Source organism: Heptranchias perlo, chromosome 9 (assembly GCF_035084215.1).
Source record: "Heptranchias perlo isolate sHepPer1 chromosome 9, sHepPer1.hap1, whole genome shotgun sequence".
In the NCBI taxonomy this organism is placed as follows: domain Eukaryota; kingdom Metazoa; phylum Chordata; class Chondrichthyes; order Hexanchiformes; family Hexanchidae; genus Heptranchias; species Heptranchias perlo.
Window position 1 is genome coordinate 10,170,167 of NC_090333.1, and position 23,830 is coordinate 10,193,996.

The following is a 23,830-nucleotide window of genomic DNA, read 5'->3' on the forward strand; positions in this document are numbered from 1 at the left end:
CTGTCTTTTTGGATGAGACGTTAAACTGAGGCCCCGTCTACCCTCTCAGGTGGACATAAAAGACTCCATGACATTTTTCAAAGAACAGCAGGGCATTTTTCCCTGGTGTCCTGTCCAATATTTATCCCTTAAAACCAATTTCACTTCAATAGATTATATGGTCATTTATCTCATTCCTGTTTGTGGGACTTTGCTGTGTACAAATTAACTGCTGCATTTCCCTACATTACAACAGTGACTACACTTCTAAAGTACTTAATTGGCTGTGAAACGCATTGGGTTCTCCTGAGATTGTGAAAGGCACTATATAAATGCACGTGCGTTCATCTCTTCTCTAACTCCAATATGAACAATTCCGTTATGGGGTGCCAGCAATCCCTGTGACTTCTCCAGGCGAGATTCTCGATTGGTATTGAATTATGGCCACTCTTGTGCTGTGGGCTCACTCCCACCAGGATGTGGGTCATGACTGCGCCATTTCACGCAGGACATTTGCAGACAGCAGAGAGTCCAGACATTCATCCCATTAGCCTTGGCTGGATTGAGCCCAGGTCCCAGTGGTGTTTAAGCAGCAGCATATTGGCACAAAGCATTGGTCTCTGAATTTTATTCTCCTTAATGTGAGAATGTCAATAAAAATTATTTTTTTTAATTAATGATCCCAACACACAAAATCAATGATGTGAAGATATCATCAAGCAGAATATGTTTACAAGCAAGAGCAAGCTGTCGTTGAACATTTGTTTGTACTTTTTACTCACAGTAATATATTTCATGGGCTCAAGCACAACAGTGTGTATTTGGTTAGACAGTGGTCTTTCACCTCTGGGACTTGGGTTAGGCAAGACTGAAGGCAAGGGAAGCCTGCTGACTGTCACTGGTTCTTTCTCTGACTTCTCTGTCCTCGGCCTCCTACGCTGTTCCGACGAAGCTCAACAGAAGCTCGAGGAACAGCACCTCATCTTTCAATGAGGCACTTTTCAACTTTCCGGACTCAACATTGATTTCAACAACTTCAGATCATAACCACTGCTCCCATCTTTTTTTGGACAGCAGGTGCTGGCAATGGTTCTGTTGTTGCCATTTACACCTCCTCTAGACCCATCTTTTGTTTCTTCACTTGTCCCATTACCACCCTCCTTGCCTTGCGCCATCATCCCTTTTGTCATTTGAACACTTCTGCCCTCCACCCATCACAGGCCTTCCCTTCTGTTCTTTCCTCCCTCCCCCATTTTTCACTGGCTCTCTCTACTTGCTTATAAACCAGTTAATCTCTAACCTCTTCCCGTTCTGATGAAAGGTCATCGACCCGAAACCGTAACTCTGTTTCTCTCTCTCTCCACAGATGCTGCCTGACCCGCCGAGTGTTTTCCAGCATTTTCAGTTTTTTTATTTCAGATATTTTTGCATCGGTTCGAGATGAAATTAGTTGGAGCACTCTCAATCAAGTTGCTGCTCACAAAACAGCACTCCCACTGCTCCCCCACACACTGACCATCTCATTCAGGGGAACTCTGTTTAAGGTCAATTTAAAAGTTTAAATTTCTAAGTTTCTGTCAGGCTTCAGCAGAGAGCTGCTGTAGCAAGTTAATTGGTTAGCTAGATTCAATTGGTCCCTGAAGGTGGGGCAGGCCTGACTCATCTGAGTCTCAACTGTAGAAATACAGGGGCCTGTCAGTGCGGACAGCACGGTGTGAGGACAACACAGTGTGCTGAGAGTTCGGTACATGTGGGAGTTTGGTGAAGTGGGGGAAGGAGGTGCTGCTTTGCCTTGCTTTTCCTGCAGAGCGGTAGTGGACCTGAGAGCGGTGAGCGGCGGGAGAGAGCGAGACCAGAGCGGAGATAAAAACAGCGCGGAGAGAGCGAGAGTTCAGTCGGTGAGCGGCGGTAAAGAGCGAGACCAGAGCGGGGATAAAAACAGCGCGGAGAGAGCGAGAGTTCAGTCGGTGAGCGGCGGGAGAGAGCGAGACCAGAGCGGAGATATAAACAGCGCGGAGAGAGCGAGAGTCCAGTCGGTGAGCGGCGGGAGAGAGCGAGACCAGAGCGGGGATATAAACAGTGCGGAGAGAGCGAGACCAGAGCTTACTCTGAGAGCGAGACTCTGAGACCAGCGGCAGTTCGGGGTGACGTCACCAGTCAGAAAGTGACGCGGCACAGGGGAGGCAGCTGATTGGTGAGTAGGTTCAGGTGAGTATTTCTACCATTTTACTGTAAGTAAAGTAATAAGAAAGGGAAGATCTGCAGGTTTTATATCAGATAGTGTTTTTTTTTAGTGAACCTAGGTCCCTAGTATAGTTAACATTTTCTAATTTCAACGTAATTTAAAAGGGGTAACTCAGCTAAGGCAAGTCATGGCAGCAGACCTCGCACCCGTGATATGCTCCTCCTGCAAGATGTGGGAAGTCATGGACACTACCAGTGTCCCTGCCGACCATGTGTGCGGGAAGTGTGTCCACCTGCAGCTACTGACCGATCGTATCTCGGAGCTGGAGCTGCGGGTGGACTCACTGTGGAGCATCCGCGATGCAGAGAAACTCGTGGATAGCACGTTTAGCGAGTTGGTCACACCGCAGGTAAAGGGTATACAGGCAGGAAGTGAATGGGTGACCACCAGGAAGAGTAAGAGATGCAGGCAGGTAGTGCAGGGGTCCCCTGTGGCCATCCCCCTCTGAAACAGATATGCCACTTTGGATGCTGTTGGGGGGGATGACTTATCAGGGGAAGGCAGCAGCAGCCAACTTCCTGGCACCACGGGTAGCTCTGCTGCACAGGCTGGGAGGAAAAAGAGTGGCAGAGCTATAGTGATAGGGGACTCAATTGTAAGGGGAATAGACAGGCGTTTCTGCGGCCGCAACCGAGACTCCAGGATGGTGTGTTGCCTCCCTGGTGCAAGGATCAAGGATGTCTCGGAGCGGCTTCAGAACATTTTGGAGGGGGAGGGCGAACAGCCAGCTGTCGTGGTGCACATAGGCACCAACGATATAGGTAAAAAAGGGGATGAGGTCCTAAAAGCAGAATATAGGGAGTTAGGAGGTAAATTAAAAAATAGGACCTCAAAGGTAGTAATCTCAGGATTGCTGCCAGTGCCACGTGCTAGTCAGAGTAGAAATAGGAGGATATTTCAAATGAATACGTGGCTAGAGGAATGGTGCAAGGGGGAGGGATTCAAATTCCTGGGACACTGGAAACGGTTCTGGGGGAGGTGGGACCAGTACAAACCGGATGGTCTGCACCTGGGCAGGGCCGGGACCGCTGTCCTAGGAGGAGTGTTTGCTAGTGCTGTTGGGGAGGGTTTAAACTAAAGTGGCAGGGGGTTGGGAACCTGAGCAGGGAGAGAGAGGAAAGCGTAACAGGAAGGGACAGAAGGTATGGAGTAATAGGTAAAGTGTTAAAAAAGGAAAAAGCAGGAACTAAGCGTCACAAAACAGATTTGAAAGTTCTTTATCTGAATGCACGTAGCATTCGTAATAAAATGGACGAGTTAACGGCACAAATAACTACGTATGGGTATGATCTTGTGGCCATTACAGAAACATGGCTGCAGGGTGACAACGACTGGGAATTAAATATGCCAGGGTATTTAACAATCAGGAAGGACAGGCAGGAAGGAAGGGGAGGTGGGGTGGCTATGTTAATAAAGGAAGGAATCACTGTAATACAGAGAAATGATATTGGGACAAAGCATCAAGATAATGAAACAGTTTGGGTGGAGATAAGGAATAATAAGGGAAAAAAAACATTAGTGGGCGTAGTATATAGGCCTCCTAATAGTTGCAACTCTGCTGGAAGAAGTATTAATCAGGAGATAGTCGGGGCATGTAATAAGGGAACAGCCATAATTATGGGGGATTTTAATTATCATATTAACTGGACAAATCAAATTGGGCAGAGCAGCCTTGAGGACGAGTTCATTGAGTGCATCAGGGATGGATTTCTTGAGCAGTATGTAACTGATCCTACAAGGGGGCAGGCAACCTTGGACCTGGTCCTGTGTAATGAGTCAGGATTAATTAATAATGTCCTAGTTAAGGATCCCCTTGGAACGAGCGACCACAACATGGTTGAATTCCATATCCAATTAGAGGGTGAGAAGGTTGATTCTCAAACAAGCGTACTGAGCTTGAATAAAGGAGACTATGATGGTATGAGAGCGGAATTGATTAAAGTGGACTGGGAAAATATATTAAAGGGTAAGACGGTACATGAGCAGTGGTGTTCATTTAGGGAGTTATTTTACAACTTTCAAAATAAATATATTCCACTGAGGAAAAAAGGGTGTAAAAGAAATGACAGCCATCCGTGGCTAAGTAAAGAAATCAAGGATAGTATCCGACTAAAAACAAGGACATATAAGGTAGCCAAACTTAGTGGGAGGATAGAAGATTGGGAATTCTTCAAAAGACAGCAAAAAGTAACTAAAGGATTGATTAAGAAAGGGAAGTTAGATTATGAAAAGAAATTAGCAAAAAATATAAAAACAGATAGCAAGAGTTTCTATAGTTATATAAAAAGAAAAAGGGTGGCTAAGGCAAACATAGGTCCCTTAGAGGATGAGACCGGGAAATTAATGGTGGGAAACATGGAGATGGCAAAAATGCTGAACAAATATTTTGTTTCAGTCTTTACAGTAGAGGACACTAAGAATATCCCAACACTGGACAAACAGGGGACTCTCGGGGGGGAGGAGCTAAATACGATTAAAATCACTCAGGAGATGGTACTCAGTAAAATAATGGGACTCAAGGCGGATAAATCCCCTGGACCTGATGGCTTCCATCCTAGGGTCTTGAGGGAAGTGGCAGTGGGGATTGTGGATGCTTTGGTGATAGTTTTCCAAAATTCCCTGGACTCAGGAGAGGTCCCGGCAGATTGGAAAACTGCTAATGTAACACCGTTATTTAAAAAGGGTAGTAGGCAGAAGGCTGGAAATTATAGGCCAGTTAGCTTAACATCTGTGGTGGGTAAAATTTTGGAGTCTATTATTAAGGAGACAGTAACGGAACATTTAGATAAGCATAATTTAATAGGACAAAGTCAGCATGGCTTTATGAAGGGGAAGTCATGTCTGACAAATTTGCTTGAGTTCTTCGAGGATATAACGTATAGGGTGGATAAAGGGGAACCAGTGGACGTAGTGTATTTAGACTTCCAGAAGGCATTCGACAAGGTGCCACATAAAAGATTATTACTTAAGATAAAAAATCACGGGATTGGGGGTAATATTCTGGCATGGGTGGAGGATTGGTTATCAAACAGGAAGCAGAGAGTTGGGATAAATGGTTCATTTTCGGACTGGCAACCAGTAACCAGTGGTGATCCACAGGGGTCGGTGCTGGGTCCCCAACTCTTTACAATCTATATTAACGATTTGGAGGAGGGGACCGAGTGCAACATATCAAAATTTGCAGATGATACAAAGATGGGAGAGAAAGTAGAGAGTGAGGAGGACATAAAAAACCTGCAAGGGGATATAGACAGGCTGGGTGAGTGGGCGGAGATTTGGCAGATGCAATATAATATTGGAAAATGTGAGGTTATGCACTTTGGCAGGAAAAATCAGAGAGCAAGTTATTTTCTTAATGGCGAGAGACTGGAAAGTACTGCAGTACAAAGGGATCTGGGGGTCCTAGTGCAAGAAAATCAAAAAGTTGGTATGCAGGTGCAGCAGGTGATCAAGAAAGCCAACGGAATGTTGGCTTTTATTGCTAGGGGGATAGAATATAAAAACAAGGAGGTATTGCTGCAGTTATATAAGGTATTGGTGAGACCGCACCTGGAATACTGCATACAGTTTTGGTCTCCATACTTAAGAAAAGACATACTTGCTCTCGAGGCAGTACAAAGAAGGTTCACTCGGTTAATCCCGGGGATGAGGGGGCGGACATATGAGGAGAGGTTGAGTAGATTGGGACTCTACTCATTGGAGTTCAGAAGAATGAGAGGCGATCTTATTGAAACATATAAGATTGTGAAGGGTCTTGATCGGGTGGATGCAGTAAGGATGTTCCCAAAGATGGGTGAAACTAGAACTAGGGGGCATAATCTTAGAATAAGGGGCTGCTCTTTCAAAACTGAGATGAGGAGAAACTTCTTCACTCAGAGAGTGGTAGGTCTGTGGAATTTGCTGCCCCAGGAAGCTGTGGAAGCTACATCATTAGATAAATTTAAAACAGAAATAGACAGTTTCCTAGAAGTAAAGGGAATTAGGGGTTATGGGGAGCGGGCAGGAAATTGGACATGAAGCTGAGTTCGGATCGGTCAATGCCCTGTGGGTGGCGGAGAGGGCCCAGGGGCTATGTGGCCGGGTCCTGCTCCGACTTCTTGTGTTCTTTAGATTTGTGGTTGGGATCAGATCAGCCATGATCTTATTGAATGGCGGAGCAGGCTCGAGGGGCCGATTGGCCTACTCCTGCTCCAATTTCTTATGTTCTTATGTTCTAACTCCTGATCGAAAAATGTCACAATGGACGTTTAAGGCTGAAGCGTGTTGGTGGAGCTGATGCTCTTGGTCGGGGAAGAGGACCCTCAGCTCTACAATTAACCATACCACAACCGACTTGGGAATACTCGATACCGACATGGATTGCCAGTAAGTGTCCCCCCACCCCGGTTCCAGCCATGAACTTCCCTCTTCCTGATAAGCACAAAATTCACATGGCGAAAAAAAAAGTTTAAAAGAAGATTTCAAAGCACATCACATGGTTTGATCAAATGATAATTTCATGGCTGTATATTAGATGTTTTTTTTTCCCCCCGATGGCCACTGTCGCACAAACGATGGGACAATGTTCAGTGAATGTAAAATGGATCAATGTGAACATAACAGGGCAGTTAGCAGACTGATAAGGCACCCAAAGGCTTTTATCAATATCAAGAAAACCCTTTGTGATAAGAGGTAACACAATAATTTTAAAATGTCGTTGAGTTTCTGGTGTTATTTTGTGTTCGATTGCAGACAAGACTGCTCCACACAATAGTTGGATGAAAGCTTTTAAGAACTACAGATCACCTTTCTTTACAGTGTCAAGCAATTACCAAAGGCAACTGATTTCTAGAAACCGTTCGCTTTACACCAACAGTAAGTAAAGAGATTTGTTTCTTTGATTTCAGCTTTTCCCAGCAAAATCTCTTTCATTGGCCTCTTGGTAATTTAGCAGCAATTGCTCAGAGGTTAAATGGCATTACGGCTCTTTAAAAAGACTGGTGGGTTTCCCGTGGCATTGCTCGTGTTAAGTCAGGCGACACGCTGCTTAATAAGGACAACAGCGTCATACCCTGTTAGGCACAATGTATTATTCTACTGCTGAGCTGGAGCTGTGTGTTTTTCTGGGCTGTCCCTTTAAGGCCCACACAGTCCAATTGTTGTAAAAGGCATATCCTCAGGCAAGCGAGAACTAATTGCTCTTAGAGCAGTCAATGAGAGAGCAATTGTTCCCCTGTAGCTTGGCAGCTGCTTGTAAATCCCTGCCCTCACCTCAAGGCGAAAAATCAGCAGGAAATGACTGGCTTTTTTCTCTTCCTTTGTTTAATACTCATTTCAAAAATTGTTTTGGTATCTGTGACAAAATGTGACATCTGATGTGTGACACACACTTACATTACTGTGCTGTTCCCCTAGATGCAACCTGACAAATGCTGGTACATCTTATTTGTCTCTTTGACAGCCATCATCATTTCTTAACAACCGCTGCCAGTTTGGTTCATTAAGTCACTGAGTAAATGAACCATAGTGACCAGAAGGATCGAGGCTCAATCCCCAGGGTGGGGGTGTGCGTGTGGGCATTAGTTCATCTCAGCCTGGGTACTGAGGAGGGTGCAACAGCTGCCCTCAGTGCCCCTAGAGTACAGAGAGGGATTAAAAAAAATTTTTAAAAATCAGACAGATATCCAGTGACCCCTGTTGGGAAGTGGACATAGAAACATGGACAGAGAGGAGCTCTTCCCGCCCATTTTCAATTCAGGCCCATCTCAGGGGGTTGATTTTCCGCAGTACAGTCCTCACAGCTTATAGCGGGCACGTTGGCATGAATGTGAGTAGCCCGTTATAAGCGTTGAATGGCAAAACTAACAGAGTGGTCAAAAGCACTGTATTACCAGGAACAGCCCCCACCGTTTACGAAACCATCTTCCTGCTTTGTCAGGTGAGGATTGGATTTGGATCTAGTATGATTCCGCCCGAAGACTGAATAGCTTGCAGGTGCTCTGTCTTTTTTAAAAAAAAATTCTAAGGATGTGCGCATCACTGACAAAGCTGGCATTTTTTGCCCATCCCTAGTTGTCCTGAGATAGTGGTGGTCAGCCACCTTCTTGAACTGCTGAGTAGCGGTTTGATACAACTTGCTAAGCCTCTTCAGGGGGCAGTTAAGAGTCAACCACATTGATGTGGGACTGGGCTGATATTTGAGGAGGCAAACGCATATGGAATCAAAGCATATGGAATCAAAGCATATGGAATCAAAGCATATGGAATCAGTGCATTTAGATGAGACAGTAGGGATGCGGAGGGAGGGGGGAATACTTGATTTGGAGGATTAGAAATTTTAAGATCAAAAGGAAACAGCCAAGCCAGTCAAGCAAAACGTGGTCCTGCCAGAAACAAGAGTTAGATTGTAATAAGACAGCATCAAGGTGGAAAACATCCCCATACTGCCTTTCAATCTGTTCCTTTTTGAATCTTGTGTGCTGATATTCATCATTTCAAAACAGGCAAAAGGTGACTTTAATTTACAGTCGGAAGAATGTGGGATATCAATAAAAAAAATATCGCTTACTGTCGACCAGACACTTTACCTGATCTCCACCACTGAGGTTACGTCTGAATAAGGCAAGAAACCTAAGGATTTTTTAATAAGTTTCTCTCCCACCCCCTTCGCCAATCCCAATATAATAATCTCTAGACTTGTGACAGTGAATGGAGGACACCTTCAGAACAAGCGTTGTCTAGGGCAGCACTGTAGTTGTCCTCTAAAATGCCCGAATATTAGTCAGCAGATTAAGCGCAGCGACTGGGTTGAAGGAAAGCATTAAAACAATTCTCCCTCTCTCACCAACCAGAATATCCTCGTCACAATTGCTTATGAAGTTTTATTAGCTACAGCTTTTTGCAATTAAAAGCAGCTACCGGCGTTGAGCTAATCAGCACTTCTATGCCACAATGACATTCACTTGTATTGAAGATAGTACAAACGGCCTGATGCATTCAATATAACCCGATTACTGTGAAATGCTCGGCCTATAGTCAATTCTATAAATCATTCATAATGTAACAGGATGAGAGCATCACATAGCAAGAAGGAATCGGTCGTCGTCGAGCGAGATTTCCTTCTGCTGCATTCTCGGAGTTGTCAGCCGTGGCTCAGTTGGTAGCGCTCTCACCTCTGAGTCAGAAGGTCGTGAGTTCAAGCCGCACTCCAGAGACCCGAGCACAAAATCTAAGCCGACACTTCAGTGCAGTGCTGAGGGACTGCTACACTGTCGGATGCGCCGGAATTTGGATGAGACGTTAAACCGAGGCCACGTCTGCCCTCTCAGGTGGCCGATATTTATCCCTCAACCAACATCAATTAAAAAAAGATTATCTGGTCGTTATCGTATTGCTGTTTGTGGGACCTTACTGTGCGCAAATTGGCTGCTGCGTTTCCTACATTATAACAGTGACTACACTTCAAAAAAGTACTTAATTGGCTGTAAAGCACTTTGGGACATCCTGAGGTCGTGAAAAGCGCAATAGAAATGCAAGTTCTTTCTTTCACAGGTGATTTTATGTTGAAGCACTGACTTTGAGAGAGCAATGGCCTCCGATTGGCCCCGTGCCCCCTTTATATTTCGACCCGGCAGTATTCTCTGTCAGTTAGTGGATGAAAAGGGGCAATACTCTCCACTTGCCTGGATGAGTGCAGCTCCAACAACATTCAAGAAGCTCGACATCATCCAGACCAAAGTAGCCCGCTTGATTGGCACCTCATCCACCACCCTAAACATTCACTCCCTTCACCACCGGCGCACAGTGGCTGCAGTGTGTACCATCCACAGGATGCACTGCAGCAACTCGCCAAGGCTTCTTCGACAGCACCTCCTAAACCCGCGACCTCTACCACCTAGAAGGACAAGAGCAGCAGGTACATGGGTACAACACCACCTGCACGTTCCCCTCCAAGTCACACACCATCCCGACTTGGAAATATATCGCCGTTCCTTCATTGTTGCTGAGTCAAAATCCTGGAACTCCCTTCCTAACAGCACTGTGGGAGAACCTTCACCACACGGACTGCAGCGGTTCAAGAAGGCGGCTCACCACCACCTTCTCAAGGGCAATTAGGGATGGGCAATAAATGCCGGCCTCGCCAGCGACGCCCACATCCCATGAACGAATAAAAAAAGAGGCAGGTGCATCCGGCCGCAGCTCGTAGGACCCACAAGGAAGTAGATCTCCGCTCAGCTGAAGCCATGTCAGTCGGAGCTAATGGTCCTAACTGCAGCCAATGACGAGACAGCCACTCATCTCAGGGTGAGCAGAAGTGTCCAAATGTCAAACACTGGATTGCGATCAGAAGCCAGATACAGATTTCTTTTTAGTTCCCCCTCTCCCGCCCAGTCTGAGCCAAATTTTTATATTCGCACAGGTCGGGATTCGATTCTGTGACCTTCTGGTCCGTCTGACACTATTAGTTGCATTTCCCATCGAAACAGCAGAGGGAAAAAAAAATATGGTTGTACAATAACAACAACTTGCATTTAAATAGCGTCTTTAACGTAGTAAAATGTCACAAGGCGCTTCACAGGAGAGCTATCAAACAAAATTTGACACTGAGCCAGATAAGGAGATATTAGGACAGGCGACCATAAGTTTGGTCAATGAGGTAGGTATTAAGAACAGTCTAAACAGGAGACGAGAGAGAGGTAAGAGAGATGGAGAGTTTTAGGGAGGGAATGCCAGAGCTTAGGGCCTAGGCAGCTGAAGGCACGGCCGCCAGTGGAGGAGTGATTAAAATCGGGATCCGCAAGAGGGAAGAATTGGAGGAGCGCAGAGATCACGGAGGGTTGTAGGGCTGGAGGAGGTGACAGAGATAGGGAGGGGCGAGGCCATGGAGGGATTTGAAAACAAGGATGAGAACAAAAGTAGGCTGATATTTAACAGTACAAAACATGAAAAACACTGAACAATAAGAGGGCCACAAGGTTTCCTCAGGCCGTTGTGTGCGGTGATGCCATATGTGAAGATTTTCTCTGTCTTAAAACTGGAAAGTGCTTATGACTTCGACTGAAACAGCAGAGCGAGAGAGGGGAAAGCTTCCCTAATGCAAAGTCACTGCACTTGCCAGAGGAATTCTCACCCAGGTTATCTCAATAAAAAAAAGAGTTTCTTGCAATATAGTAAGGAGAAACTCTTAAATGCTTCATTGTTTATTATGGTGAACAGGCAGTGAAGCTGTGAAGGGCTTCAACTTAAATCGGCATCTGATTCACTGCTGAAACACGTCATCCCCAGGGTGCCTTCGTAGGAAGTTCTCACTATGAAACCCTTAGTCCAGATGCTTCCTTCCTAACACAAGCTGACTGCTCCCCCTGCAATCCAAGCTAAATAGAAGTCATAAGGGTCCTACTCAAGTTGTTCTTGGAGTTTGTCGGTGGAATGAGATGTCCACGGTGAGATTTTCCATTTGGCAGAAGAAAACAAATCAAGTTATTATTTCAGCTTCATATCCCGTACCAGAGAATCCTTGGGGGGGGGCGGGGGCGTTACTTTTCTCTTTGTTGAGTTCATGAAGGAAATCAAAGGGGTGGATTCATTGAATAAGAGGCAGGAAGAAAAAAAGGATTGGAGAAGAGAATTTAAATACATGAAGGAAATCAGGAACGAGGCGTAAATTGAAGGAATGACTTCTTTACATTGAGAGTCCGTGCAGTGAGTGTGGACTCTTTTTTTAAAAAAAAGGAAAGGGACAGACACCCGATTCAACAACAAGTAGAAAGACAAGGAGTGAACTCACCACTCCCGTGTTCCCAGTGGAGGTGTCTGATAGAAGGTAGATCCAATCAGGTGCTACCATGCTGCAACCTGATCTCCAACCCACACCCGCTTCCAGCACAGCTCCCACAGGGAGTGCGGGATCAGTGAATTTATCCAACAGTGTGCCCCTTACAGGGGGGGTGGGGGGTAAAAATGGTCCGTGAAGGTCTTAGAAATCAATCCGATTGAAAAAAGACTTGCATTTACATAGCGCCTTTCATGGCCTCAGGACGCTATACAGCCAACGAAATCCTTTTGATGTGTAATCATTGTTGCAATGTAGGAAACTCGGCAGCCGCTTTATACACAGCAAGATCTGACAAACAGCAATGTGACAATGACCAGATAATCTGTCTTTTTAAAAAGGTGCTGGTTGAGGGATAAATATTGGCTCGGGCACCGGGGAGAACTCTCCCCTGCGCTCCTTCGAAATAGTGCCCTGGGATTTTTTTTACATTCACCTGAGGGGGCAGACGGGGGCCTCCATTTAACATCTCCTCTGAACGTTGGGTACGTCCTCAAACAATAGGAACAACTTGCATTTACATAAGCGCCTTTAGCATAGTAAAACGTCCCAAGGCACTTCATTGGAACGTTATCAAACAAAATTTGACACCCAGCCAAATAAGGAGACATTAGGATAGGTGACCAAAAGCTTGGTCAAAGAGGTAGGTTTTACAGAGCGTCTTAAAGGAGGAGAGAGAGGCATAGAGGCGGAGAGGTTTAAGGAGGGAATTCCAGATCTTAGGGCCTAGACAGCTGAAGGCTCGGCTGCCAACGGTGGAGCGAAGGAAGTCGGGGATGCGCAAGAGGCCAGAATTGGAGGGTTGTAGGGCTGGAGGAGGTTACAGAGATAGGGAGGGGCGAGGCCATGGAGGGATTTGAACACAAGGATGAGAATTTTAAATTTGAGGCACTGGTGGACAGCAACCACAGGGGGTGATGAGTGAACGGGACTTGATGCGATCTAGGATACGGGCAGCAGAGTTTTGAATGAGCTCAAGTTTACAAACGGTACGAGATGGGAGGCCAGCCAGGACAGCGTTGGACTAGTCGAGTCTGGAGGTAACAAAAGCATATCCAGATATTCAGGCGCATTTACAGCAGGGATCTGGAACGTGATCAGGACACGGAATTCCAACCAATTTTCCCCTCCCTAACCGAGGGGCGCTGAAGCAAATTGTTGCACATTTGCAGAGGTCGGCAAAGGCTGGGAACCAAACCTGGGGGCTTCCGGGGCTGAGCTACACACAGCTGTCAGGAGAGGTTCCCCAAACGTGTTTTTATATTGAGCATCGGTCTCTGGATCAAAGCAACTGGAGTGAGAGACAACTCAAAAAAACAGCTAACAAACGCAAAACTTCTTTTTCCTAAATCTATAGAAATGACAAATACAAAACGTGTATTGATTTTACATTTGTACGTCGTGAGAAAGACAAATAGAATCTTCTGAAAGCTTTCTTTATATCAAGAAACAAGTGCGCAAGAGACTGAGGTGATATTGCCACGTTAACAAAACCGCGTTAAGACTTTATTAAGTCACGATGGAGGTACTTGTAACGTAAACCTGTCGAGCATCTGCTCTGTGCTATTTATGTCGATACACACCTGCACAAAATTATATAGAAGATATTTTTAAATTCTCATATATAGCCTGCACTCGTTGTAGGCATCACACTTCTGATGTCGTACTTCAGCATATCCTCTGTCTCACTGTGGGGATCGCAAAAAAAAAAACAAAGATTGCTCATGACACAGCCCCAGTTAAGAGTACCATTGCTGGCTGTTCAACGGCTCTGTGACGAAAGGCACCAGCCGGTACAGTAGGATGTTCGTCCAAATCACACGGTCCCCAGTCTGTACCACATTAGCTGATCTCAGCTGGCCTAAGTGCATTTGCAGCTGGGGGGAGGTGGGAGAAAGCATTCTTGAGTGCTAACCAGTGACGCCCACCAACCCGCCGTTCCCCCCCCACTTTAGAAAGTGCGTGCGCACACACATGCTTGTGGTTGCATTGAGTGAAAACAGAATCAAGCTCGACTGTGATGCCCTGCCACGGTCAGATTCCGTGGCTCAGTTGGTAGCACTCTCGTCTCTCTAAGACAGAAGGTCGTGAGTTCAAGTCCCACTCCAGAGACTTGAGCACAAAAATCTAGGCTGACACTCCCAGTGCAGTACTGTGGGAGTGCTGCACTGTCGGAGGTGCCGTCCTTCAGGTGAGAGGTTAAACTGAGGTCTCATCTACCCTCTTGGGTTGAAAGATCCCACAGCACTATTCCGAAGAAGAGCAGGGATGTTCTCCCTGGTGTCCTGGCAAATATTCATCCCTCGACCAACATCACTAAAAAAAAAACATTCTCTGATCATTATCACGTTGCTGTTTGTGAGATCTTGCTGTGTGCAACTTGGCTGCCGCGTCTCCTATATTACAACAGTGGCTACACATCAAAAAAAAAAGTACTTCGTTGGCTGTAAAGTGCTTGGGGCATCCTGAAGTAATGAAAGGTGCTAAACAAATGCAAGGTGGTTCTTAGCTTTTTTCTGACGGTCTAGGCTCATGTTCTCGGACAAGGTCGCGACCATCACCTGTGGAACGGCATTCTCCGCGGCTCCAGGAGTGGAGGGGAGAAAATTGAAAAACAAAGAACACCGTGCTAGATTTATTAGTTATTTTTTTTTTTAAAACTCTGGAGAACTGCAGCTTTAAATTATTCAAGCGGCATGCATAAATGATAGAAAATATTTTGCGCTGAGGCAGTTCGATAGCAAATCTGTATTCACAGTTCAAGTAACCCTCCCCTCTCTCCCCACCCTCCCCCGCCTATCCCACCCCCAAATAATATGTATTTATTTATTACATTCTTGCAAGCACACTCCTGAATTCACACATACTCCTTCTGCTGCTCAGGGCTGCAGCAGGCCCCAATAATCCAACTCTGTCCCTGGAGGAATTTGCTTTTTCATTCGTAACATAGGAACAGGAGTCGGCCATTCAGCCCCTCGAGCCTGTTCCGCCGTTCAATTAGATCATGTGAGGGCCACAAACCAATGGCCCTGATTAAAAGTGCTCGGACTCACTGAATGCAATCCTCCAAAACATCAGTAAAAATCATGAAGAGTCCTGTGCAATAAAAACAGAATCTGACCTATTCAGTTACCATAAGAACTTGCATTTATATAGTGCCTTTCACCACCTCAGGACGTCGTAAAGCACTTTGCACCCAATGAAGTACTTTAGGTGTACTGTAGAGAAACACGCCAGCTGATTTGCACACAGCAAGGTTCCACAAACAGCATTGAGGTAATGACTAGATAATCTGTTTTTTAGTGATGCTGGTTTAGGGATGAATATTGGCCAAGACACCGAGAAAAATCCCCTGCTCTTTCTCATGGGATCTTGTACATCCAAGCAGAGAGAGCAGACGGGGCCTTGGTTTGACGTCTCACCTGAAAGATGGCACCTCCGACAGTGCAGCAGTCTCTCAGTACCGCACTGAACTGTCAGCCTAGATTACTGAGACTACAGCACAGAAACAGGCCATTCAGCCCAACTTGTCTATACCGACGTTTATGCTCCACACGAGCCTCCTCCCGCCCCTCTTCATCCATCCCTATCAGCATATCCTTCTATTCCTTTCTCCCCCCTGGAATGGGGCTTGAACCCTCGACTTTCTAACTCAAGAGGTAAGAGTGTTACCCACTGAATTAAGGCCGACACTGACTCAACTGATCCCCAAAGCTCTCGTCTTGTGAGAATGTGTCAATGAGGATCAATTTGAGCAGTATTCCCATAGCAAGACTCAGTAGAACTGAATCTGACGCCCGGTGTCAGAACGACAACAAAAAGGCCGGAAGGTCCCACGTTTTGTCTCTAGGTCCTTGTTGACTGTGTTGCTTTCAGCTGACGTTGCTAATATTGGCCTCAGACTCCCTAGGACTGTGAAGGGGGGGGGGGGGAAGGAACAAACAGACAGCTCCTGCTCACTATAATCGTAAACGTTGGTGAAAAGTGCACATCTGCTCGTCAGATGAGGACAAGTTCAGGATCAGCTAGGGTGGTCACCACGGTCCAATACTCACCATGGTCCATGGTCTAACCCTCAATGTCTAGGTTAGATTATGTGGAGAGCTTACAGAAACTAGGCTTGCATTCATTCCCTGGGATATAGAAGGTTAAGGGGTGACTTGATTGACGTTTTTAGGATTTTGAAAGGAATGTATGGGGTAAGTAGGGAAAAAATTTCCCGCTGGTGGGGGAGTCCAGGACAAGGGGACATAACGTTATAATCAGAGCCAGGCCATTCAGGAGAGAAGTTAGGAAATGCTTCTTCACACAAAAGTTAGTAGAAGTGTGGAACTCTCTCCCATAAAAAGCAGTAGATGCTAGCTCAATTAATAATTTAAAATCAGAGATCGATAGATTTTTGCTAGCCAAGGGTTTTTAGGGATGTAAAGCCAATGGGGGAGGGGGGGGCGAAAAGCAGTTAAGATACAGAGTACCCTTTGTCGTCCAGTACTTCCCCGGAGCGGAGAAACTACGCCATGTTCTCCGCAGCCTTCAACATGTCATCAATGACGACGAACACCTCGCTATGGCCATCCCCACACCTCCACTACTCGCCTTTAAACAGCCACCCAACCTCAAACAGACCATCGTTCGCAGCAAATTACCTAGCTTTCAAGAGAACAGCGTCCACGACACCACACAACCCTGCCACGGTAACCTCTGCAAGACATGCCAGATCATCGACACAGATACCACCATCACACGAGAGGACACCACCCACCAGGTGCATGGTTCATAATCCTGTGACTCGGCCAACGTTGTCTACCTCATACGTTGCAGGAAAGGATGCCCCAGAGCATGGTACATTGGCGAGACCATGCAGACACTGCGACAACGGATGAACGGACACCGCGCAACAATCGCCAAACAGGAGGGTTCCCTCCCAGTCGGGGAACACTTCAGCAGTCATGGACATTCATCCACCGACCTTCGGGTAAGCGTACTCCAAGGCGGCCTTCGAGACACACGACAACGCAAAATCGTCGAGCAGAAATTGATAGCCAAGTTCCGCACCCATGAGGACGGCCTCAACCGGGATCTTGGGTTCATGTCACGCTACACGTTACCCCACCAGCGAACAAATGTTATCTGTTTTTAATATAACGGGTCAGTTGCTGTCTTTTCTATGTTTCTACCTCTCTATCTCTGTTTTTTTTGTTTGTTGTTTTTTTTGGTGATTTGTATATTCTGAGACCTTGCAGGTCACACCTGTCTGTCTGCACACTGATTGCCTTGGCAACGGGCAGTTGAAAAAACTGTCTGTAATCACCAAGCATTGTTCTGTGAATTATAAATGCGATTTCATTTCGACGATTTCATTTCCACATCGTTCACCTGAGGAAGGAGGAAGCCTCCGAAAGCTTGTGAATTTAAAATAAAATTGCTGGACTATAACTTGGTGTTGTGAAATTGTTTACAATTGTCAACCCCAGTCCATCACCGGCATCTCCACATCATGAATTAACTGAACAGGCTCGAGAGGCTGAATGACCTACTCCTGTTTCTATGTTAAGGCCGGAAGCGTGGCCACTTGGGTTGAGGTACTGGAGGGCTTGCCTGTCCTCACAAGACAGTACCACAGAGGAGTCAGCACCTTCAGGAGAAGAGGGGGAGGTAACTGGAGGGAGGGTGGGCAGGCGGGGAGAAATAAAAGACTGAGAAATACATTTAGAAGAGATAAGTTACAACCGTGGAATTCCACACCCCGAGTAACACGGCTGGCTGACTATGAAATCACACTGGACCCCCCCCCACCGCCCACCCCCTGATGTAGCATGTTGAGAACTCCCAGCTCTGAATGAGCCTTTCCACATTCATGAAAGGGATGCCTAATAAACATCCTCGTGCCATCTCTTAAGGCTTGGTTTCCACACAAAGGCAGGTGAAAGTACAGAAGAAAGCTGTACACACAGACGCGTACGTAGGGTCTCTGATGAAGCACAAATTGCCGCATTAATGAAACTGCTCAAAACTTTACGTTGAGCTCCCTCCGAGGTTTCATTATTCCTATCGAGACACAAACACAGGAGAAAACAGAAGCCTGGTGTGCATCGCGCTGATTAAAGGGCAAAAGGAGGTTGGGGGGGGGGAATAAAAGTTGCGCCACAAAAAATCTGCCACAGCTGCGCTGCTCTGCAGTGTGGTTTTGTGGTCTTCCTGGTATTTTACACTCAAGAGAAATAAGTTAGACTTTCTGGCTGTGTTCAGTCCAATTCAAACATGGTGTTCCCCGAGGGGCGTCAGCCCATTAAGGGGCTAGACCTCCCGTTGCTCAATAATAATCATCCTTTTAAAGAAGACAGAGCACCGTGGGGAGATCGTGGCCCCGGACTAACTGGTACTGTGGTCAGATATTCCTCGCCAGGAGAAGCACTGTGAGCACGACACGCAAGTGACCCAGAAAGCTCCACTGTGTGGTCTCAGTGTCCAGAACCCATTGGAAGGCTGAGTAGTGCAGCGCATGACTTACAGAATACCAGGTCTATGTTACGCTGCAACCACTCGCTTTCTTTCCCCCCCCACCCCCCCTCCCCCCCCCCAACTCTTCTGAAAGCAACGGCTCTCTGTCGGGATATGATTCCACAGGTGTCAGCCCTCCTCGCCCAAGTGGCCATTCGTCAATGCGAGCCCAGTCAGTGAATGCTGAGTGGCTATTTGACCCTGGGTGGCATCACGAGTCGGATCCCGTCCTCATCCAACACCTGCGCCCCACACCTCCAGCAGGAGTCAGTAGGTTGTGATCAGCAGCAGGGTTTTCCTGGGGCACTTTCCCTCTCCCTAACCTGGGAGGCCAAGGCCTAGTTGTAGCCCTGAGGCCATTGGCAGCCCTGAGGCCCAGTAAGTGCCTCAGCTACTGACTGCCTCTGGGATAATACACGAATGGAATTGTGCTGTCATTAAGCTCCCAGCACACACAAAGTCAGGCCGATTATTTTGAAGGAATCCACTGCTTTGACTGCATCTGTGGTTTATTTTGCTTTGCTTTGACATATGAACAGATAAGCAGTAACTTTAAAAAAAAAGTTTAGCAGCCAAGTCACACAGAATAACTGCAAACAATTTTGTATCGTTGTGATTATTAATTAAAAAACTGGAAAACAAATATTCCCCAGTAAAACATCCTTAAAGTCAGTGTCTTCGTTCAGGTGGGAGCAATGCAGCTTTGTTGGGAAATTCTGTTTGTTTAGCAACACGCAAATACACTGATGTGAATTGAATGTGAGCACAGCAAACCGTTACTTACAAACAAAAATGTCACAACGAAAATTAAATGTGCCTGATTTGGCTCTTATCCCTTTTATTAAAGAAAGGTTTTGACGCCTTTAAAGGGCAACCGCAGGCAATGTCAGCACCTCTGTGGCTCCGCTAGTGGCTTACAAGGTTACAGCAGAATACAACTGAACCGTACAAACCCGAGATGGTCGTTATGTTCGATCCTTCGATCATTGGTGTTTGTAGGACCTCGCAGTGTGCAAAAATTGAGTCATTACAAGTGACTACACTTCAAAAGTACTTCATTGGCTGTAAGGTGCTTTGAGACGTCCTGGGGCGACACAAAAGGCGATATTAAAATTAAGAAAAAGAAACACTTGCATTTATATAGCACCTTTCACGGCCTACAGGATGTCCCAAAGCACTTTACAGTCAACGACGAACTTTTTGAAGTGTAACCACAGTGGTAATGTAGGAAACGCAGCAGCCAATTTGCACACAGCAAGGTCCCACAAACAGCAATCTTATAATGACCAGATAATTGGTGTTAGTTAAGGGATAAATATTGGCCAGGACACCGAGGAGAACTCCCGTGCTCTTCTTTGAAATGGTGCTATGGTACCTTTTACTTCCATCTAAGATGGCAGACGGGGCCTCAGTTTAACATCTCATCTGAAAGGCGGCACATTCGACAGTGCAGCACTCCCTCAGTACTGCACTGGAGAGTCAGCCTAGATTTTGTGCTCAAGTCCCTGGAATGGGACTTGAATCCACAATCTTCTGATTCAGAGGCAAGAGTGCAAGTCTCTCTTTCTTTTTAATTATTTGAAAAAGCAAGAAAAGTTAAGCGATGGTTGGGTTCATCCACATTCAACATTCCATTAGCTAGGGTGTACTTAGGAGCTGTTCATTCAGCATCGCTGCCCCTATCTTTTCTCCTTCAAATGCTGATGAATCTGTGGGCACATTGCCAGCCTTTTTCTGATTTCTTTTTGGTTTGAAATCTTTTGAAAATGTTTTGCTCTTTTTTAAAAAAAAAATCCAACAGTCGGGGCCCGGGAGGTGCAGTGTGACTGGACGCTGTCCTTTCACTTCTGGGCCCTGGGTTTGATCCAATTTGCAACCTTATGTCCAAAGTGAAATGAGTTGTCCTGCCCTATTGAGCAACCCTTTCCGGTGAGAGTCTACAGCACAAAATTGCCCGGTATTTTTGCACCAAACTGCACTAAATTTGTACTCATGCCAAGAGAAACAGCAAGAATATATTAGGTGGGAAATAGATAACATTCACAGTAATGCAATTAAGGAATGTTCCCCTCAGGTTGCTGTCCATTCACATTGTTGACGCGTAGAGTGCAAAAGCAAGGAGGTTATGATGAACCTTTATATGTCACTGGTTAGGCCTCAGCTGAAGTATCGTGTTCAATTCTGGGCACCACACTTTAGGCAGAATGTCAAGGCCTTGAAGAGGGTGCAGAGGAGATTTACCAGAATGGTACCAGGGATGAGGGAATTCAGTTATATGGACAGACTAGAGAAGCTGGGATTGTCCTCCTTAAGGTTAAGGTCACAGGAGATTTAATGGAGGTGTTCAAAAATGTGAGGAGGGGTTTGTTAGAGTAAATAGAGAGGAACTGTTTCCATTGGCGGGTGGGTCGGTAGCCAGAGTGCACAGATTTACGGTAATTGTCAAAAGAGCCAGACGGGAGATGAGGAGAAATGTTTTTACTCAGGGTGTTATGATGATCTGGAGTGCACTGCCTGAAAGGGCGGTGGAATCTGATTCAATGATAACTTTCAAAGGGAATTGGATAAATACTTGAAGGGGGAAAGATTTGCACAGCTATGGGGAAAGAGCAGGGGAGTGGGACTAATTGGATTGCTCACAGGCACGATGGGCCGAATGGCCTCCTTCTGTGCTGTATGATTCCACGATAGCAGGGTGTCTGGCCATGCTGTAGTTAACTAGGAGTCCTTCAAGCTTCCTTCCTTGAAGACTGGCCAAAGTAGAAAACGATTCACCACATTTCTCTATTACTGATATCCCTCACTCCAGTGAGCACAAATTCTATAAATAAATATAAAGTGCCATATAAAGTCTCACATTATAGGAGGGATATTGAGGCAATGGAGAGGGCACAGCACAGATTCACTAGGATGCTACCTTGTGTAAGGACATACAAAAACTTGGAAAAACTAGGGCTGTTTTCATTAGAACAGAGGAAATTAACATCGGAACACAGGAAATTAAGGGGTGATTTGATAGAGATCTATCTAAAATTATGAAAGAATGTTTCAGACTAGATGGAAGTAGACTGTTTCCAGTGATTTAGGGGTCCAGAAGAAGGGGACATAGATATAAGATTAAATGTAAAAAAAAGATTCAGGACAGAGAGCAGGAGAAAGTTTTTTTTAACACAGAGGTTTGAAAGGCTATGGAATGGCCAGTGATTGATGTAGAGACCAAGTCAACATTTAAGAATAGGTTAAATAGGTTGTTGAAGGAAAGGGGAATAAAGGGATATGGTGGGCACATGGGATTAGGATGCGGAGGGATAAACACCAATCTGGACTGGTTGGGCCAAAGGGCCTGTTTCCGTGTTGAAATTTCTATGTAATTCTACGAATCCATCCAAAGAGGATTGTTTGTTCATAAGAAAACCATCAAAGCAGTGCACTTTACCAGAGGTTCCCAAATTGGTGGTAGAGGCAGGGACCCTCAACTCTTTTAAAAAGTTCCTGGACCTGCACCTAAAGTGCTAACCGGGTGCTGGAAGGTGGGATTAGAACGGGAACCTGGTTGTTCTTCGAGTTGGCGCGGACACGATGGGCCGAATGGCCCCTTCTGTGCTGTATCTTTTCAATGGGTTCTATAGGTTGTGGGATTTCAAGGAGCCTTCTAAAAGATATCTGTTGCTGTTAATAAACAATAACTTGCATTTATATAGTGTTTTTAAGGTAGTAAAACGTCCCAAGGCACTTCACAGGAGTGTTATCAAACTAAATTTGACACTGGGCCACATAAGGAGATATTTGGTCAGATGACCAAAAGCTTGGTCAAAGAGTAGGTTTTAAGGTGCGTCAAAGGAGGAGAGAGAGAGGCAGAGAGGTTTAAGGAGGGATTTCCAGAGCTTCGGGCCTAGGCAGCCGATGGCACGGGCACCAATGGTGCAGCGATGAAAATCAGGGATGCTCAAGAGACCAGAATTGGAGGAGTGCAGAGATCTCGGAAGGCTGTAGGGCTGGAGGAGGTTACAGAGATAGGGAGGGGTGAGGCCATGGAGGGATTTAAAAACAAGGACGAGAATTTTAAAATTGAGGCTTTGCCGGACCGGGAGCCAATGTAGGTCAGCTAACACAGTGTGAACGGGACTTGGTGCGCGTTTGGACACGGGGAGCAGGTAGATCCCCAAATAAAAGAATTGGTTTCACTTTTTAACCTATGAAAACATTCACAACAACAACAACAACAACAACAACACGTGGTCTCCCAAAAATGTCATCAACATTGAACAGCAAGATTTAGATCTTACCTTTGGTAAATGGTAACCACCCACCCAGGACGATAAACCACCACAGGGTCCAAAGCTTCCAGACAGATGATGACATCTTCTTTCCCTTTATAATGTTTTTTGGCAGATACTGTTTAGCACATCTGGTTACTGATGTTCCGTGCAATGGACGCTAATGGTTTGCTTCATTACTCTTCAAGTCTAAAATAAGGAAACAATATGACTTGTTACCACCGCTGCATTGGTCGAAGAAGTTCAATCAAATTTAAAATTCATCTCGCAACGCGAAGCATCGTTTGTCCAGTTAAAGATCCTTAATGAATGATCTTTTATTGTAACGGCACATTGGCCCATGTGGTTGAAAAAAGCCATATTAATCAGATAGCTACGCATTAAGAGAAAGCCTTGTAACCTCTTCTGAAAGCTCAGTTGGTAAAGCCAGCATATAACTGAACCGCACAGACCAAAAAGTTACAGGTTTAATCCCCCACCCTCCGCCCTCGTTGTAAGGATGCCAGATGTGGCCTCAGTACACGTTGGCTAAGGGGGGGGGGTGGGGGTAATAAATTTCGGAGGGCGTATTCTGCCAGACAAAGAGTGGGTGTCGCCGATGACAAGATTAGGCTCAGCTACAATGATTCTCATGATCGAATAGTCCGACACACCCGGTGTCAGGTTCTCCATCACTGTGACATTAAAGTTGGTAGTGTACACTCGGAGTTTGATTAGTGATCCAACTAACCCCCTGGCACTGAGAACTCAAAGGTGGGTAGATAGAGAGAAGCTATTTCCTTTGGTTGGGGAAGTCCAGAACAAGGGGGCAAAATTAGAGCTAGGCCGTTAAAGGGTGATGTCAGGAAGCACATCTTCACACAAAGGGTAATGGAAATCCGGAGCTCTCTTCCCCCAAAATGTTGTTGAGGCTGGGGGTCAATTGAAAATAGCACGACTGCAATTGATTGGTAAAGATATCAAGGGATATGGAACCAAGGCAGATAAATGGAGTTAAGATACAGATCAGCCATGATC

General features: G+C 45.8%; 1 protein-coding gene across 6 annotated transcripts in view; it reads right to left on the reverse strand.

Annotated features, from left to right (window-relative positions):
* adgrl2a (adhesion G protein-coupled receptor L2a) overlaps positions 1-23,830 on the reverse strand; it is a 400,733-nt gene that overhangs the window by 248,348 nt on the left and 128,555 nt on the right. For all 6 annotated transcript variants that reach the window (XM_067989840.1, XM_067989839.1, XM_067989841.1 and 3 more), the window contains one exon: positions 22,823-23,002. In XM_067989840.1, the coding sequence (XP_067845941.1) occupies positions 22,823-22,898 (76 nt within the window). In that variant the 5' untranslated portion in view covers positions 22,899-23,002. The remainder of the gene's footprint in view (positions 1-22,822; positions 23,003-23,830) is intronic.